Source organism: Ostrinia nubilalis, chromosome 5 (assembly GCF_963855985.1).
Source record: "Ostrinia nubilalis chromosome 5, ilOstNubi1.1, whole genome shotgun sequence".
Lineage (NCBI taxonomy): Eukaryota > Metazoa > Arthropoda > Insecta > Lepidoptera > Crambidae > Ostrinia > Ostrinia nubilalis.
In genome coordinates this window covers 17,824,615-17,844,896 of record NC_087092.1, presented here as the reverse complement: position 1 = coordinate 17,844,896, position 20,282 = coordinate 17,824,615, and the positions used below count along the sequence as shown (strand labels likewise).

The 20,282-nt window shown below is 36.7% G+C and overlaps 2 protein-coding genes across 2 annotated transcripts in view; both read right to left on the bottom strand.

Annotated features, from left to right (window-relative positions):
- LOC135072070 (ankyrin repeat domain-containing protein 29) overlaps positions 1-18,277 on the bottom strand; it is a 36,869-nt gene extending 18,592 nt beyond the window's left edge. Inside the window, exon 1 of the mRNA XM_063966013.1 lies at positions 17,886-18,277. Coding sequence (XP_063822083.1) covers positions 17,886-17,897 — 12 coding nt within the window. The 5' untranslated portion in view covers positions 17,898-18,277. The remainder of the gene's footprint in view (positions 1-17,885) is intronic.
- A 1,502-nt stretch (positions 18,278-19,779) lies between these two features.
- LOC135072069 (zinc finger protein 624-like) overlaps positions 19,780-20,282 on the bottom strand; it is a 36,800-nt gene continuing 36,297 nt past the window's right edge. Inside the window, exon 7 of the mRNA XM_063966012.1 lies at positions 19,780-20,078. Within this exon, the coding sequence (XP_063822082.1) occupies positions 19,887-20,078 (192 nt within the window). The 3' untranslated portion in view covers positions 19,780-19,886. The remainder of the gene's footprint in view (positions 20,079-20,282) is intronic.

The following is a 20,282-nucleotide window of genomic DNA, read 5'->3' as shown; positions in this document are numbered from 1 at the left end:
TTAAATTTAAATGGGACCACCCTTGAGGTATTACCTATACGCCGAAAAAAGATTTGTTCAAATCGGTTCATAATTGGCGGAGTTATCGCGTAACAAACATAGAAAAAAAAAAAAAAAAAAAAAAAACATACGGGTCGAATTGAGAACCTCCTCCTTTTTTGAAGTCGGTTGAAAAGTTTGTAATTTGATGGTGAAAATGTACAGTAAATTAACACAGTCACTGTCATTCAAATTAGTTTAACTACCGTCACTAGTTTTTAATGTTAGTAGCACTCACTGAAATAGGCTTTCCGTGATTCAGCCAAATTAAAGCCAAACCGTAGGCTTCCAGTTTTACTGTTAACAATTTCTTTGTATACCTAAGTATGTATTTTAACTGGTCAGACTCATGCGTTGAGTAAAAAATAATTCTTCAAGAAATATTCTAACCAGCAATGTTAAAATTCTTAGGTCACAGAGCGAAAGCTAGTAAACATGTTGACTGTCTAGATTCGAGATAAGTGCCGTGTCGCAGCAGCTCGTAAATTCCCATGGCAGATTTACATCTTGAGCAATAACTAATTAGACATTACACTTTTCTACAAGCAGATAACGTGTCACTTCAGTGCATCGTTATCGATAAGGCTGTCTGCGCACACTTTTATTATTTATCCTAACGTTATTGAACTAATATCTCTATCACCAAGGATTGGACAATCACGGGTCTTTTGCAATTGAATATTGATCAATATCCTTTGTCTCTTTCAAACCTTGCAAGTGGTTGTAATTTGTTTCATCAGGCTAAATGATTAATTCATTTCTAACTATAAGAGTAACTTCTGATTCACCAGTCTTTGTGACTTATCGCAAGTCTTGCTTGAGTCGATGCCCTAACTGGGCTGACGTGTGGATTAATCTAGCGCGAACACGGGCGACCCGAGGTGCCCTTATTGGGCGACTTTCCCCAGGTGTTGCAGGTGACATCGCTTGCATCAATCAGTCAATCACCGTGTTGGAAAGTCATCATTGATCGGACGGAGTGGACATGACAGGTACGACACGTGCTATTTTGCATTGTTGGTATTTTTGATACCATTAGAATTAATAGACACCGCTAACGGGATTGGAATAGGTTTCCATGATCCAGTCCAGATTATGGACTCTAAAATTCTAGATAAAAAAGCCTGCAGCAGATTATTTTCATGCAGGACTTATTATGCTAAGCCAAGCATTTTGTTTGCAGAACGCATAGCATTGGCAAATCTTGACGCGACGAGGACAAACACGGCGCGACCCATAAGGATTCTTATCGAACTTTCTCGTTGTGTGTGGACGACATCACTTGGGGAGTTATGAGCCATTTGTAGCCGCCGAGAACAGATAAATAAATAAATAATTTTTTAAATTAGATGAAAGTATTTTTATCATTTTTTGGTTAGTTTTATCTATCTGATATCTGAAAATTTGCCTCCTGCCTGGGCTTAAAAGTCTACTAACTTTAGTCCTCTTTGTCGTTTATGTATTTGAGAATTTAAATAGCATGCCTAATGTGTGTTTACAGTTAGTTGTACGACGGTGCTGCATGATTTGACGATAAACAGTTCGAGGATACTTTATGCCAAATCACTCTAACAAACAACATCATCATTATTGGGTACTTACAAAATATTTCAAATACCGACAAAGATTCTTTCTTATGACGAATGGAATTCAGTTCTAATGAAGAGAATTATTATTCGAAGAAATTCTAAAAAGCGAACGTAACTACCATTAAGCAAATTCATATACGGTCTACCACCTACCACATCTTACGCAAACGGTACTTTTTCAACGAGCACTATTTATTAAGTCGTCAAGCCGAGAAAGCCAGAGATCACCGGGAGCAGCATCAATCACCGCTTGTCATAGCAGACATGTTCTGACTCCTAAAATAACCGGCCTTACATGTTTGTTGTTAGTTTTGTTACACTTTCTTTTCTAATTTAGCTATGTCTTCCTAATGTCCTCGAGGCAAGAAGTAAAGTAATTATTTCTTTGCCTAAAAATATATGATCAAAAAGTGAAATTAGGAAAAGAAGGTCGAAATCAAAATCCAATCGAAGTACCTAGACCTACAAATAATCCCAAAACAAATTGATCAAAGCGACCACGATGTTTACAGTTGCCGGAACTACGAATCCCACAAAGGTCAAAGGTTTCGTGATAAGCGTTTGCAATTTTGTACGTGATTCACGGTCCACGGCCGCTACAAGCGAATTAAGGGCTTTATTTTGTAAACAAACAGTTTATCGTGAAAAGAATTATTTATAAGAAACTAAGGAACGTAGGTACTGTAACTGAATACTACAAATATTGAGTCGTTTAAAGTCGAACAAGAGAGGATTCACGAGGTCGGGTCGTCAGTGATGGCGATGAGTCAGCGGCGAAAGTGTAGTGGATGCGCGCGCTCTCTTCGTGCGTTATGAATTGTGAATTTGTGATAATGAGCCATCAATCGCGCACTTTCAATCCTTGAAAAGGAGACTTCCGATTTGGAGCGGAGTTAGGACATGGACCAGAGCCGTTGAATATTTAAGAGTAAGGTAAGTGTAAGAAGTTTCCTAGTAGCAACATGATGAGACAGTGATGAACAAAGTCACCGAAATAGCATTGAATTCGTAACTTTAGTTTTAGTACTTGCGGGCAGATGGGAATATAAACGCCATCTATTTATTGCCAATCATCACCCCGGTGGCAAGCCCGAAAGGTGTACATAGGAATACTACTCGTAGAAGCTTAAATTTATTCCCACTGCCAATGTCGGGTTCGAGCAACGTAAAGAATAAAGGCATTGTTATTACACATTTTTCTCGTTCAAGGTCCGACAGATGCAGCTCAATGCAGCCGAGCCCGCTGCCCTCGTGCGCAGGCGCAGCTACAAAGGGCAATGTTCCCTTACTAAAGGCAAACGCGACTGCGCGTGCGGCGGCACCTATTCAGTTCAAAAAATATAAATGACCTACCTACTTTTACAACGCGAATTTCTCAGGGGAGCGTAAAGTAAGAAGACATGTTTCAAGGACTGCATGATAATATTATTGATTTTGAATATGTACTACAAGAGGATCACATTTTTGTGTCTGGCAGCTGCACTGTTGCACAATGTAATGTCGATGGTGCAACCGAATGATGTGATGGAATGCAAGCGATAGCTGCAATGTAATTCGAATTGAGTTCAATACGAGATGAATGAGATAAGGAATTATGCAAAGGACATATTTTTGACGGAATAGAAATACCTACTAATGAACTAACTAAAAATATCTCAACAAGTAAGCAAATTGTAGGTTCATTACGAGTAGAAGGCAATTACTATTCAATGATGTCAACTGATTCTGGTAAGTATTAGTGATAGATAGATATTTTCCCAGTGTTCCCGATCCACCCCACCGGCGCGACGGCAAAATAAAGGATTTCCCCTTATTATACGGATGATTTAGCTCGTTCAATGATGACTACACATTCAGTGCTTTCATTCACGTTGACATGTACCGGCCCTAATGGCATGCACGATTGTTTGCAGACAAAAACACAGCACTCTACATACATACGTAAATAATGGCCACTTAACATAGTATCGTCTGAATTCTAGAACATTCTTGCGGAGACACGTAAAACACTAATGGTGACAATAAATTCCTAGACTTGTATATTGCCAGGATTGGCCAAGACGTCTCGCCAAGTGTTGAGATCGTGACTGGAATAAGAAAAGTGATTTCAGACAATATTAGTGAGGAGAAGCGTATCTTAGGTATAGGCGCTCAAATAACGGTAAATGAAAAACGTGACCTCCGATCAATTAAATTCATGTTTACGAATTTGATAATGTGAAAATTAACTCCATTTAAAATGCAGAAGATGGAGGAAGAGAGAAGAACACCCAATGGCAATGGTGCAGCTTGGGAATCTTCAGCATTAGCAATGATGATCTGACATCATTCCATCATCTCGAACTCTGAATCGGAGATAAAACGACCAATATTATACAGATACAAGAAGAAAAAAACACGGACATTGCGTTACGAATTGCTCGCTGATTTGAAATGTAAACAAGATTACTTGCATGGTGTTATTCGTCAGAAAAAAGACGTAGAAAAATCTAGGGCCAGGATCAACCGCATTGCGTCAGCCATTTGAATGAAAAAAGGCGAGCAAAAGACGGAACGAATGGGTTGGCCTTGTGTATGCATTTGTGCAGCTCTGTTCAAATGGGCGTAAGGTGTATCAGTATCCAATTAATTTTATTTTATCGGTTGAAAAGATAAGTGTATGGTCCCTGATTCACTTGTCAACCATGAGTCACATACGATTTGAGATGTAGTCACTTCTAAATAAATAAAATTAACAGCCCAGGATTTTTGTGTACGCTGTGTGTAGCTCTAGCTAGAGCACATTCGAAAGCAAACTTAGAAACTTCAGCCTTGAACTAAGTGACTTCTATGAAAAGTAAACAACCGACACTGTTCTTTACTGAACGTAGAATGTAATAAAAATCCGTCAAGCCGTCAGTGTTTTGTATCAATCAAAGTATAATTAGGTTCATATTTTCAAATTATGTCGATTGGAATTTGACAGTATGTATTATAATATCCTGTTTGATATTGTTTTAATACGATAATAAGTAGTCGTTGGAGACGCTCTATTTTCTGTTCTACGCAAGTTCTATGAAAATAAAATAACATTGTCTAATAATTGAAAAATATTTTTCATTATTTTTTCGTTGTGTGTTTTGCAACGCTAATTTGCTGGGACGCGTTGCGAAACAGTCGATTGTTATTGTAATGAGCGATCGATTCAAAGAAATACTCACTTCTGTATTCGAATGGTCGGAAAAATAATGACGACCTTGGTTATACATATTTACTTTCGACTGTTTACAGTTTTCGATACCTATTTACTATTTTTAATTTCGTAAAACCCTAGGGTTTCGTACGTTCTTGAATAATCTCGGAATCTCTTTAAACACATTGCGTGTTCAGAACAAATGCTTAAAATACAACGGAAATAGCAAGCAAACAAAAAATATTAGTGGCATAATGTGTTCGTTACAAAAGTAGATAAAGGTCTGCAAGTTTCTAGTGAGGAACCTTGACATTCAGACGGTCCCACCAGCTCCTTTCTTGGCAGCGGTGCCAAATGGGGGTGAAATATATCATGGGCCAGACAAGGTCATAATTACTTAATCTTTATTATGTATTATATGGTTGGAACAAGAAAGGACCTTAAATAGAATTATAGAGAAATGTTGGTGAAATTATAATATTTTTTCTTTGTTAAAGCTTAATTTTGCTAGATACAAGAAAATCTGTATCTTCACAGTGACACAAGTAAAGGTAAGAATGCAAATAACAATAAAAAGAGATATAAAACAAAGAAGAAAAAATATCGTATAGGTAGATGGATATTATTGGATATGTAAGAAAAACTTTCTAAAAAGTAATATTGGCATGTTCGAGGGAAATCCTAAGTTGACATCGCTCCTAGCTTAGGCTATTTGCCAAGTTCCCGACCCGACAGATCGAAAGATCGTGCCGAAAGTTTTGGCATTACTTTAAGCCAAAATCGAATAACAAGTATGATTTGTTGTAATATGTTGAAATATGAACCTTGAAATTTTGTTAGTTTTCTTTATAACTAGAGCACATTACGTGAGGCAACTTCTAATTTGATTGTTTTTTTTTTATCAATCGTTTACGACAATCATGTGGATGTAAACCGTTTAAATATAAAAATACTTTTCAACTTAAACTTCTCTTTAAGATGAAATTAATCCAATGATTTACACCAACGACTCAAAAGACAAAGTTGGAATAAGCGTTCGCAGCAGGATATTTGGAAATAGTATCAACAAGCTAATGAGGAAATTGCCTAAATGCTTCCTCTCGTAAAACATAAGACGTTTGACTGGCTGTTTTTGTCGGCCACTTTGTTCTTTTATGTCGGATGGAGACAATTTTGAACCATTTTGAACTAGTAGTTTTTTAATGTTGTTTTCAAAATAATTTAGGATAAGTTATAGATCGGCTATAGTCGGAAATTTGGAATATTAACTATCACATTATGGGTAGCTGATCCTCAATAATTTAACACAGTTTTTTTACTTATGAATATTGTTCCTGTCCTGATGCGTGGTTGGTGGTCGCTAAAGTAGTTACCTACGTCCAGTCGTTGATCCACGTACTAGCAAAATGCACACTATTTGTCAAGGTCCATCATTGATGAGACGGGAGATAGTACCAAGACCTTTCCAGTTTATTAGTGGTACACCTGTAAATCGGATTAGCTGAAGCCGTGTCTGATAGCCGATATAAGATCCGCTGCAGTTTATATCGTCGGATAATCCGGAATGGCTCGTGTGTTAAGGGTGGCCTTTATTTTAAGGTTGGTTTTCAGTTAGAAGAAGAGAAGGTGATATAAAGAGGGAATTTCGTTAGTGTAAATATAACCAAGAAATACAAATCAATGAGGTATTTACTGCCTAACTCAATATCGCACTTTAAACATCAGTTAATATTATATTCAATTTGACGGCCGTCTGGCCTAGTGACTCGCACTCAGTAAATAATAATCAATCATATTAAAACTACTTTAACACGGTACAAATACTAGTTTCATCACGCAAACCATGTCTTCTTGAGGCTTCAAACTATGACCTTTTACTTTGTAGAAATTGTAGTCGGGACAGAATTATAAAATAATCCATATCATTCTGTAAAAACAATCCACCTTTTCAGAATTTCGCACACGCTTAAAGCATCAGGAGGTGGTTGAAACAGAAGACCTCATCGGAGAATATTGCACTTGCATTTTGCATTACTTTTTTGCTATGCATCGCGTAATACGCCTTTTACACCGATAGGAAACTGGGGTGACCACAACATTACAATGTTACGTCCTACTGGTTTATTGGGAAACAGCTTAGTCAGAGCAATTAATTCCTTTAACAAGCATAAGACCTATTAGGCCATAAGTAATCACATAGGTGCAGTTTTTAGTTGACCAAAGTTGTCGTGTGAAAAGGGTGGTCCGAATCAGATAGGTAAAATGGAGAAACACGGGTCTTAGTAAAAATGGAACGCGAAAGATGATAGATTTACTGCCTGTGTTGTTTAGTGTGGTCGCCCTACCAGCCTTTGATGCCGTCGGTGAATGGTGCAAAGCTGAGCGCAAGCGCAAGCAAGCGCTTTTCATGGCTCTTGGCCGCGAGCCAGCTGAAAAGATTCAGGCTTTTTGCACGGCGGGTTAGCATGTTTTACCTGTGACTTCGCTTTATTTACTCCGTTCATAATCGATTGCAACCTTCACTAACCCGTATGGCTGCTCCAATTAGAACTTGTTTGAAGGCGACAAGCTACCTATCCTTTCAAGGATTTAAGTAGCATTTTATTTCAAGTGATACTGATTTCTAGTTCTGATATTTAATATCGCGAATTACAACATAATAAATAATATTCTGCAGAGCGGAAATGTAATCAGCGACGTTCATTTGAACGTGGGCGCGGACAAATTGCTTATTGATTTGATTTGTCTCAAAAAATCTAATTTAATAGTGACAGATCATAAATTTTAAATATACCTACTATTATTTATTTTATAACCTTGGTATTTCGTGTGATTTCCTGTTACTATTCCATGTAGTCGAGTATTTATTGTCCGTCGCGGCCAATTCTAATGAGGTTTACTGCTTCTCCAAGCATTTCACAAGCACATACCTACTTACTCAAGTTAATTACCGAAATTCCCCAAGGCTGACCATTAATTTAAATTACGCCGAGCGAGTCACAATAGTTCCTCAAACTAACGCCATAAAGGCTACCGGTAAGTCGATTACAGTAATAAGCAAATAATCTGTGAAGGAATCTACAGCAAGGTTCGGCCACAGTAGATAAATCAAACAGTACGGAAGCTTCATACAAACGCTCGAAATCAGACTCACGCACACAGACGCACGCTTTACACGAGCTCTAAGCGAACCTCGCAGTCCATCCGTCGCGAGTGTCGCGCGCGTTGTGTTTTTAATAATAATTTTATTGCATGCACTGTCCGCTGTATTTTTAAAAACATGCCACGAGTGTATTGCGTAGTATACGGCTGCTCGAACTCGGCATCTTCAAAACCAGAACTTTCATTTTTTAAACTTCGTAATAATTCTGAATTGTAATAATGATAGAAATAGATGCTTACATCTGATGTTGTAATAGTTCTTTTTAAATTACGTAATTACGCTTTTTAACAATTTATGTGTTCTATTTGATAAAGTAATTTGCTCCGCACGCTTTTGTACTAAGTGATGAACTGTATTTAAAATGAAGCAATAGGTAACTATGTGAAAGTAAGTATCCGGTATTTTATTTATGAGAATAGATCTTCTACCGGCCTCTAATAGTACTTAATCAATTTATTCGATTATGTATTCCATCATTATAGAACCTAATTAACGTTTTATTTTTTTGTTAACTACTTAGTCAATTAATTTATTCCATTAGGTATTTCATAATTTAAAAACCTAAATAAACGTTTTAATAAATAAGTAAGTAAGAACCTTATTAATTTTATAAAGATTAAGAGTGCCAACCCTAACACTCAGTTGAAGTGTAGGTATTTAACTCGCCGAAAGGGCTAAGTTTCCGTACTGCTTTAGCTCATATATATACTGTGGTTCGGCTGAAGGAAAACTGCGTGACTTTGACAGGGGATTACACCATACAAAACTGTTTTTCCGCAACCTTTAGCATAATATTAACACTCTGGTCTGCGAACCACTATAGCAGCTAGATCTACGTCAAATAATATGGGGAATTGAGACCTAAAAACGAAGACAATATTTCACAACGCAAAGAATAAGCACGTGGTTATAAATATGGCACAGGGTCAACCATATTACGCGGATTACATAAACGTATCGCGTCATGCGCATAAACAGCTCACGAACTAAATGATTCTATTTACGTCGTTTTCTTGTTAACAAGCACATAGTATTATCAGTCGTCAAAATATACAGATTATTTTTGTGACAATTTACTAACAGCGAAAACGATATGAAGTTTCAAATAAAATAATGGAGACCGACTTCATTTCGTCCTATTTAGTTACCTCCGTTAGACTTTGCCTAGTATGAAGTTCAGTCAATCAATATGAATAAATCAAACATTTATGAAAGAAATAACCTACACAATATTATAGTTAATCCGCAATGTCACGACACTAAGGTCAGCAGGCGCCAGGCGGCAGGCACTGCAACATCTGTTATCTCCATTGATTACACTGCGGCGTGCGTTTGTTTAACAGACTCCAAAAACGATTACAATTTATACACTGTTCTATCTTTTCTTATCAGCGTTATTTCATTACATTTTACTATGCGAAATTATTTGACATACATCCTGAACATGGACAAAACAGACATACCCTCCATTAACAACTCGTTGCAAATCCCATCACTGTATTCCGCAACTCCTGTAGATATGCTGTCTGTACCGAAGTTTCCAGTAGTAAAACTTTAAAACTGCAGCGTGATAGGAGCCATTTAAACTAGTGCCATATATCTACACCAGTTGCATGATGTGATGTTTAAGTAGATTACCTAACCTACACTAGTTTATGATGGAATCTAGACATTTTCTGTTTATTGACAATGGGTCGCACATGGACATAAATGATGAACCAGTCACCAGATCTATGTCACTCCTATTGAAAACAAAGCAGGATTTATACATATTCATAAAGCGGATGATTTTTATGTTCATCTATTACTGTACCTACTGTCACAAGTGGTTAACATGTTCTGTAGACTTGTCACTTGCGCAATGTGGCGTGGGCCCGCTAACGTCAAGGCACTAACAGTCGACACAGTCGAGAAGGCGCAATTAAGGGCAGTTTTAATTAGAACTAATGGCTGTCCGTCGCAAACAATTTGTACAGTAGCTTCCTTTACACATGCTTTGAAGTAGGGCACCACCAGATTAGTGGGACCGTGTTTAGCCCTTGTAAACGACATTCACGTTGAAATCAACATTTACGTTGAATTTTATCAACAAATTGAAGGTTTCGTCACAGTTCGGATAGTTAGTCTAATACTCTAAGTCGCTACTGAAAGCTAGGACAAATTTTAATGTACTACTACATACACATTTCTAGTGGTCATAGTATAAATCATAGGCAACTGGTCTAGTATAATTAGGCTATTATTCCATCCAGCTATTTCAATGAGCCTTAAATATCAGGATCGATCCTGGTCAATTCAAAGCTAATTCAATCAGACTGCTAATAATTTGCTGCTGAATCACGTACTTAAATTACATGCCAAAAGTCGTAAAATTCTTGCTATAACTATTATTTGCCACAATACTTTTAACTGCTTCCCAGATAAGGTACATAAAAATAAAGTCCGTCTGAAAACAATAAAAGTGTCTCCGGGTTATTTCCCCAGTCGGGCGGTTATGGCCCGTAAACTGTATCGTTACCAACGATCCGCACTCGGCTGGATCCACCGCACGCCCACAGTCCGGGTGTAAATTAATTTGAATTATTCATTTATTTTATACCATTATCACTACCCGCTGACGCAAATTTAAACATGTGGGAAGACGGTTTATCCTCACAAGTAACCTCGAGTATTATACAACCAAATCTAGTATTTTCAGTAGTTTGATCAGAGATTTAACAGTCCCCATGGAAGAGGATGAAGATTCAAGACGTTTTACATGATTTAAAATGTCATTAAAAATACTTATTGTAACTTTCATGCAAGTCTTCCATTTAAATTGATGTAGCCTGCTTTTTATATTATTACTTCCATAAACATTGAGTTAACTATTCCAGATTCCTGAATTGATGTAAAGGCCTCGTTTATGAGCGTGTATATGCCTTATTCAGGGTGTCGAGTCCATCAAGACAAGGTACACTTATTAGACTGTGAAAGTACTGCATAACTGCAATTGGATTTGGTATGCTGATCACCATTCGCAGCAATCTAGTTGTAAATATCTGAAACGTCTAGACATATTCATCTCGCGTCGTTAGCAGGGAATGCAGAAAGATCGATTCCATTAAGTCGGAAGACGTCAGGTTTCCAAGAATCCAATATCTCCGTAATGAAACTTAGATTGTGTCCATTTAAATGTATTAACATACCGAGAACTGATCGATTAGCAATGAAGACGTCCAATTAATCATGAGGAGAAAGAGCCAGTCCTTTTATAGTTAAATGGTATTAATGACTGCGAGATCGCATGTCTGAGGAAGTATTAGCATTATTATAAATGGATGTATGTTTTACAAGACTAGCAGATTTCTTTGGCGTGAGAATTTCCTACGAATTGGGGGTACAAGAATTATAACAAAAACTTTACTTAAAATGCAAGGTGACATCGCACTATTTGAAGGCTAAATTGCAGAAAATAATTTGCATAGCGTTGTAACCCAATGTGTCAACCTTCCTGGCCATACATTTGAATTGTATAGATGACGACACAAATTTACAAGTTGAAGAATGTAACTCTTTTTGTTTTAACGTTTTTTCAAACAAGTTTATGGGCTAGGTCAGTGTTTTTCAACCTGTGTAAAAAAACAATAGTTATAAAGACAGTTTTATCCGATATCTAATTATGCAAATGCATTAAAATGTTGTATGGATTGAAGTATTCGGTCCCTACAAACATCTTTGTAACATTATAAAATGCATGAAAAAAAAGCGAACGGTCGGGGGGTCGCCAAATATTTTTTCTTACTGGGGGGGTGGTGTCACGAAAAAGGTTGAAAAACACTGGGCTAGGTTGTCCTTTAAATATCAAAGTAAATACGGGTATTATTGCTTCTTAATACGAAATCTGTGCTAATCCGCAGTCTAGACCTGAATCCAGACGGTGTGGGCAGACGAGCAGTTCCAGTGTATTTATAGATGACCTAAACGGGAATAGAACGTGTAAAACATGACTCGAAGCACTTTGCGGGCGTAAAGGTTAAATGTTCATGTTATTATAGGCTTCATCTATAATTTGTATTGAGAGGTCTTCGTCCCTTTTGAGAGCTTTTGACCTTCATAATACAAATTTAACTCAAGAATAACATCCTAACTATGATCACATAAATATTATTTGTATTATGCTCTTGATTTATGTTTTATACTACTGAGGTAAGTACTGTAACAAATAACTTCTCGAAATAGGTAGTAAGTAACTCATTTACAGACTTGAAATGTTAGAAAAGCGTGGGTATCAGCCCATCACTCGTTTATGGAGTTCTGAATGATCTGAATAGATTAGACCGTAGGCGCTTACTCGCCGATCTCGTGATCGATCTAGGTTACAATCTAGAAATTCTATCTGGGACCTGACTATTTATAGCTCAGCAATTAATTACAAGTGGTCATTTGATGGAAGATGTAGTCATAATTCTGTAAGTTTTATGATGACATAGATTCAACGTCCTATTTTCAACCGATTTATTTCTTAACAGAAGCACCTAAATTCTCACCGTTCACTAAGACAATCGATGTTCTTTTTGTACCATTCGACTTCGGCGGTATTACAAATCGATGATATAATTTTTGAGTGGGTAATGCTGATATAATAATCGCTTGATTGAGATTAATGGGGGTATCCGTACTTAGCGTTACGTAAACTTTAAGTAGTCGATCACTCGGCAAGCATAAGCAATAGGCCCTCGGTGATGTATGAAGCTGTATTGCAAAGTTGGCTTGTGCAACTATTGCAAAATGTCCAGTTGGGTGAAGCATGCTTTCGTATAGTAGCGTAAGGACATTAGTACAGTTACCTACACTGTGATTTTAAGCGGTGGGTGATTTTATTTACCCATCAGAATCCAACAGAAGACCAAGACCAAGCAGTCTTTACTTCTTCTTCTTTTTTTCTTTTCGTGTCGACAACAAACCTACACAGTGTCAGCCCAAAACTCCGCCACAAGAGTGCGTTGTCAGTAGCACTCATCAAATCCTCCTGAGTGCAGTTGCTTGGGCACTCAGGGCATGACATCAGGTGCCTCATCGACTGGGGAACAAAACCGCACCAGTCTTTACTTAGTTGATGACAAAATGAAAAATGACAAGCTCGTGGCTGAAAACTTAAAACTGGGGTAGCAAGGCAAGGCTACCCTAGAAGGGACTGTCGGGACGTAACACGAGTAGCTTCGGTTCAGTGACTCTCGACTGGTTCTCGTGCCGCGATCACACATCAGCCATAATTGCAATTGCAAGTATTCATTATCGGGCTCAATCAACGCACCATTATCTAACTAGATTGTGATTGGCGACATGGGTATGAATATTGCGATTGCAACTGTCATAATATGCTTAAATATTCTCTTGCAAAGATCAGAATCCAAATGCTTCAATCGATCCAACGAAAAAAGCAATTTAGAGATTTGGTATAAGATCGTCTTGGGTTCAAAGTGAGGAACAACGGTTTTTAAGACAATCTTGGAACCAAGGACCAAAGATGTCTCAAATAAAAATAGTTTATTCAATACTATGTATTGTATATGTCAGTGCCCTTTCCAGGTCACTGTCTTATACCGTCCCAAATATAGCTTGCCTTACCACCACTTCGGGTCGGGACATGGGCTGGTGGTGAGAAGAAGTGGCGGAAGAATCTCAGTCACCTTTGACAGCCAGTCACCAATGTGACCACGGCATTATCCAGCACCACCGGCACCCGACCGGTTTGCGGCGCGCGCGCCGGCGAGAGATGCGCGGATCAACACACCTACGCAGAACCGATGCGACAAACTTGCAAAAACAGGCCATTCTGGTGTCGGCTTTATTTTTCTGATACGTCAAGCAAGCGACATCTTTAAGGAAAACGTTTATGGGTGCTCTCTCTCGATATTTATAACGTTTATAACTTCTTTTGTGGAAGGTACGAGCTGTTTGAGCTGGTAGGCGGTGATTTGAAAACAATAGCAGAAGTAAGATTGAAAAAGAAATTTAAGCTAAGTATGAATCGAAGGAGTTTTTCTCTGATTCGAAAGAAGTTTTGAATCAGAAAAAAAATATGATAGCGTGAAGATGAAAGCACAGAGGACATTGTTAGAACTATGGAGTGGAAATTGCTGGAGTGGACTTGGTTAGTGGAATTCTATGACATTTTCTTCAATTAAAAACTTTTTAATAGCAAATAGATGTGTGATGACAGCACAACCTTGACATTATTCGTGCTAGGCCCGATAGTCAAATGCTATTAAAACAGGCTCTGAGTCCTGCATCGAAAAATAGTCACTTCAGATAAAAGGTTTACATTTTTACACCATGGTTGAATGATGCGAGACAACCTGCTGTACGGCATCAAGTTTCCAGATACATTATGCGAAGCGTCTTTCCGTTCTATACATGGCCAGAACGCACCCATAGGAAACTGCTCGTGTATATTTTGTAGTGCCCGTTTGTAAATCTGTGACTCCAAACTATACACGAATTTTGCGTACTAATCGTGTATAGTTTGGAAGAGCTTAGTAAAAAAAGTAATATCCAAACTATACTCGATTAGTTTCTACTACACCACTTACACTTGACTAGAGTGTGTTTAGTTGATATTGATTTAGTAAAATATGGAATTATATTTAAAATTACATTTATTCGATATTATTACATAAAATATTATTATTTTACTGAATCTAGATTTTAAACACTATTAGTAAGTGGTTTTTGAAATTAAATTGATTAGGTAGATTTCAAATTAAATAACAATTATTAGTGTAATCATAAATTCATTTAAAATGAGAGAGAGTGAGAGAAGAAAGTTCAACGTGCATTATTAATACATTATGCGAGACTTTAAATGCTAGGTTTGTATTATCTGTTTGGTGTAGTGGTTCGAAACGGACTACTATTCCGGAGGTAGCGGGTTCGATTCCCGCACAGTACAAACATTTGTGTGCATGAACATATTTGTTTGTATTGGACTGGGTGTTTTCTATGTATAGTAAGTATGTATTTACAAAAAAAAGTATTTAAGTATGTATGTTTAATACTTAGTATTATGTACAAGCTTTGCTTAGTTTGGGACTAGAAGCGCAGTGTAAAATGTCTAAGGATATTTATTTATTATTTATTTTATTTATTAACTTTTATCTCAAGAACAAAATCATTTTGACATATTTCCATACCTACATAATTCTTAATTTAAGAGTTATTCGAGAATTGGTGAAAATTAAATATCAGCCCCAAAACAAATATCTTTTCTATGGCAGAATACGTGTCGAAAGATGATTCAATGTTTAAAGTAGACACGCAGATATGAATTAATATGTAATAGAAAGAGAGGTCAATAAGACAAAATGACTAGCATGCAACTGCTCGCGTATAAATTGTAATCACGCACTTATTACAATACATACATGATTAGTCCGTATGCGTACTGGCGATGTATATTTTGGAGTAAGATAATTGACCTAAGTCACTACAAAGTATACGCGAGCAGTACGCAGCATATGCGTACTGGTCGTGTATAGTTTGGAGGAGCTTAGTAAAAAAAGTCATCTCCAAACTATACTCGATTAGTTTCACACCCTTGCGTTCTGGCTATGTATAGAACGGAAAGACGCTTATGCGAATGCATTAGCCGTAAAAGATGGACTCAAATAATGGCAGTTACGCCACACCTCTGTCGCGTCGACAGAACCTGATGGTTGATGGATAGGTTAGACAAGGCATATGATTTTTTTAATTAAAACAAAAACTAGCAAATTCCTCTTTTCTACCTTCGTTCGTGTTGAAATTGACAAGACGAACATGTGGTTCGTTAATTTTTAATGGGATGTTCTTGTCTGCACTGCTCATTTGGCTGGTTAGGTATAATGCACTGGTGTGTCTACAAAAAGTAAAGAGTTAGGTAGATATCATAGAATAGTAGAGGTTTTATCGTAGAATACGTGGGCTGAATTAGGGAGCAAGTACCTACCTATTAGTAGTTTTTTACGAATATTTAATTCAAGTAGTGGAGCAGTGTAGCTGCTGTGATTTTAATTTAAACTCGTGTTATATTTTTATTGCCTCCGCGTCTCCAGATGTGTGAAATGGGACGGGGTGGGGTTCCCGCCCTTCCTATTTCGCCAATCTGTCGGGTAATCCAATTTGTGTATGAATTAGTTATTTCAGATGACTGCTACACTCAACAAGGGTAAGACAATGATTAGTGTTTTAGGGTTTTGTAAACTCAAAAGAAAAAAGGAACCCTGAGGATAATTTCCTTGTTCAGTATCACGAGCACGAGCCTTTTCTCGTGAATGTTTCGTAAAATAATGTCCAATGCTTAGGTCTCTGATCCCTCTGACGCGACGCTCGCTAATAAATCAATAACTATCGGGTAATTCCCGTTGACATTTAGCTAGAAAGAAGGCTTTACAGCCTGTCAGACAGGGCCGAAACTACTCGTAGAAAATTCTTATTTTGACAAGTCTTGGATAACAAATATCGCGTCGCACCAAAAGTCCGCATCGTGTGGCCGCGACCTTATTTTAAGTTTTTTAAATAAAAAAAAATATTCGTTTTATTGGTTAGGCTGTAATTAGGTATTATTGTCTCTAAGCTGTGGTAGGGTTAATGTCATTAAGGTTGACATGTAAAAGTTATCTTTACACCAACTGATAATTAATTAATTAAGCAATTAATGAAAATAATAATATGAAAAATTATTATTAGATAGGTACCTAATAATTACCCACCTCAAAATGTTCTATCCTCTTAGTATTTAAAAAGAATGTTCATATAGATAGAACCAAATGCAGGGCTCTTTTACTAATAATCATAATAAACATTTATTAAAAACTAAAAAACTCATAAAACTTATTTATTTTTGCAAATAGGCTTTTAAAAAGCACTTTTACATGTATTATTAAAATATTATCCAATAAACCACTGCTTCGGGTCACTGCTTCAGTGTTTAGGCCCTCGCCAGGGCACTTATAATATTATACACATCCCAAATAGAACTTGCCTTCCCACCACTTCAGGACAACAATTGGCTAGTGCTGAGAAGTCTTTACATAAAGATTTTTTTTGCATCCATAAATGTTTATGAATTTTTAATTTCATAAATTTTCACTGTCACATAATTTATCTACTTACATAAATCATATTTTGTAAAAGGTATAAAATAATATAGGCAGTTAAAACTCATAAAACTCATTTATTTTTGCAAATAGGCTTTTAAAAAGCACTTTTACACGTCCCAGTATTAAAACCCTACCACTGCTTCGGGACAATCAATGGATGAATCTGAATATTACAGTTAAAAAATTCATTATTACAATGCAATGAGATATTGAATGAGATGTTGAATCCAAATTGGATATTTTTTCATTGATACCTAGTAGGTAAATACTTCTCTTTTCCATGCGAGTAAATAAATAAATTGAATTTTTATTTTTTTACCTAACATAATGGTACATAATTATAACCCTATACTAAATCAAAGAAATTAACATTAAAACAGACAGCTACAAAAAACCTAGTTATCAGACAAATTAATAATGATTTGCCATAGGTCCATGGTTCAACCTTTAAACATATTTTATTTCAGTAATGCCCAAAATTATTTAAAATTGTATACAGGAAAATGTGAAAATTTTAAGTGCGCAATTTTTATTATAGTAAAAATGTGTCTCGCACGCAGTTTTGTTATTGTTTGCAGAATGTTTTAATTTACACTTGGGACATGCTTTAAAAAAATCAAGTAAGTATTAAAAAGTAGATAAAATCTAGGTATAGCTACCTTGAAAACTTTAGGATACCTACCTTACCTACAGTTAAAAAAAAACGGTAGGTAGGAAACCTACTGGAAATCGAGAAAATAATGGCAGGTAGGTGAGGTAGGCATTCATTTGTTTTCATTACTGAAAATAATAAATCTTACCTTCAACGACATTTTCAGGAAAAAAGGTCACCCACTACACGGAAAATACAACTGTCATTATTCTTAAATCAATTAAAATTTTGCACTGCACAACAATTCAACGATTTGCAAGTCTCACTCAATCAATATTTGTACAACAAGTCTTGTATTAAAATAGTGTGATTCACAGTAATTATTTGTAAAATGTTTAATACATTAATATTGTCGGGTTTGCGAGGAAATTCGATCGAAAATTCAGAATCAGCTGACAAAATAAGACACCGATACGCAGCCCGCTCGCGGCTGCCGCGCTTGCTCGATTATTTTTTTCCGTTCGCACTTGGCTCGCATTGGTCCGCTGCCCGGCGGTTTGACGTTTGGAAGCGGGAAAAAATATTGCCATAATCAATTTTCATTTACTACTATAGATTGTTTTTTAAAATATAAAGTTTATTATTTTGATGTAGTTATTGGACATAATATTTAAATAACAGTTATATACTTAATTTTGTTTCATTTAAAATACTTATGGTTAGTTCGTAAAAAATATTATTCTAAGACACTAGCGCCATCTTACGCCGCTATTGAAAATATCGTCTTATCCAGCACACAGCTCGCATTTTGTATTTTTAACCCTTAATCTAATTATGTTAAAGTCCAACTAGACTAAAATCACAGAAACAAAAAGTCCTAAAACAAATATCTGGGGGCACGTCGAGCAAAAAAGCGGCACGGCCGTACCATCCTTTTCTCGAAGCAATTCAGGCCATTTTCGACCGCCTGTAACTTCGTTGTGGATAAAACTAGAAGGCTGAATTTTCATTAGCTATGCAGGCATTGTAAAGACACGGTATATTTAAAATTTCATTCAATTTGAACCAGTAGTTTAAGAATTATAACGGGTCAAAGTTACTTAATTTTGTCACTCACTGACTCACCGATCATGAAAACTCTAAGGCACTTCTAGCAGACCTAGAAGCTTCAAATTTGGAATATAAGTAGTGTTTGGTGTATGAATCAAGGAAAAACTAAAATATTTGGGGGCACGGTAGCGCAACCGCCAAGTCGAGTAAAATTTTTCAATTTCGGTCCAGTTTTCTAGATACATAACTGCTGTCTACAAAATACAAAAAGAAATGAGATCCCATCAAAAACAATACTTGTCAAAAAAACCAAGTCTCGCAACTCAGTTGTTCTACGGTAAAAAGTTGTGAGATCCATGTAATACCAAGTCCAGGCCAGGAAATCTTTAACGTTTTACATAAATATATTGACTTGGCCATCGCATGAAAACACGTGTAAATTAAATTATTTAGTGCGATGGCCAAGTCAATAATTTATGTAAAACGTTAAAGATTTCCTGGCCTGGACTTGGTATTACATGGATCTCACAACTTTTTACCGTAGAACAACTGAGTTGCGAGACTTGGTTTTTTTGACAAGTATTGTTTTTGATGGGATTTTATTTCTTGTTATTAGTATTAGAGTCATTAAATACTTACGATGTAATACAAAATCAATAGAAATATTTTTTGTGACAAAAGATATACAGGGTGTTAGGTAAATGGGTATATGAGCCGACACTAGCCCATGTTAACATGGTCATATAAATGGTATGGTGAAGTCAGAAAATTGATATCTTCATTTTAATTATTTTAATTTTCATACAAATCGGATTTTATAAAGTTTATTTTGTATGAAAATTAAAAAAAATAAAATGATGATATCAAATTTCTGACTTCACCATACCATTTATATGACCATGTTAACATGGGCTAGTGTCGGCTCATATACCCATTTACCTAACATCCTGTATACCTTATCAGCAAATCAAATCATATTGTTAAAACCCTAATCCATATCTGTGGTTAAAACATTTCCAGAATATGATGATAAATGTTATGAATGAAGATTAATAATTTAAATGTTATATCGGGTAAGTGGGGTAATAAGATACATTACAAAATTTTAATGCTTCAGTCTTTCATTCTTAATTAGTCACTCTTGTAATCATCTGGAGAGTTATTCCTTCTTCATGAGCCACATCTTGACAGCGTGCGTGACATTTTTGGTGTTGTACTTGGCAGCGTGTTCAGCAACGAGGTGCTTTCGCAGCGCGGCGGCCATGTTGGTGTGGAAGGCACACTCGTTGCACTGGTACAGGGACACGTTTGAGTGCATGCTGCTTCTGAGGGCGTGCTTGCGAAGGTTCTCCTGTAAAAATCAAGTGGTTTAATCAATGATTACTAAGTACTGTATTTATTTGCTTTCAGCTGAATGACGTCCTCTGCTGGGCAAAGGCCTCCCCCTAGGATTTCTATAAAGACCGGTCCTGCGCCACCTGCATCTAGGCGCCTCCCGCGACCTTCACCAGATCGTCGGTCGACCTAGTGGGAGGCCTGCCTATACTACGTCTTC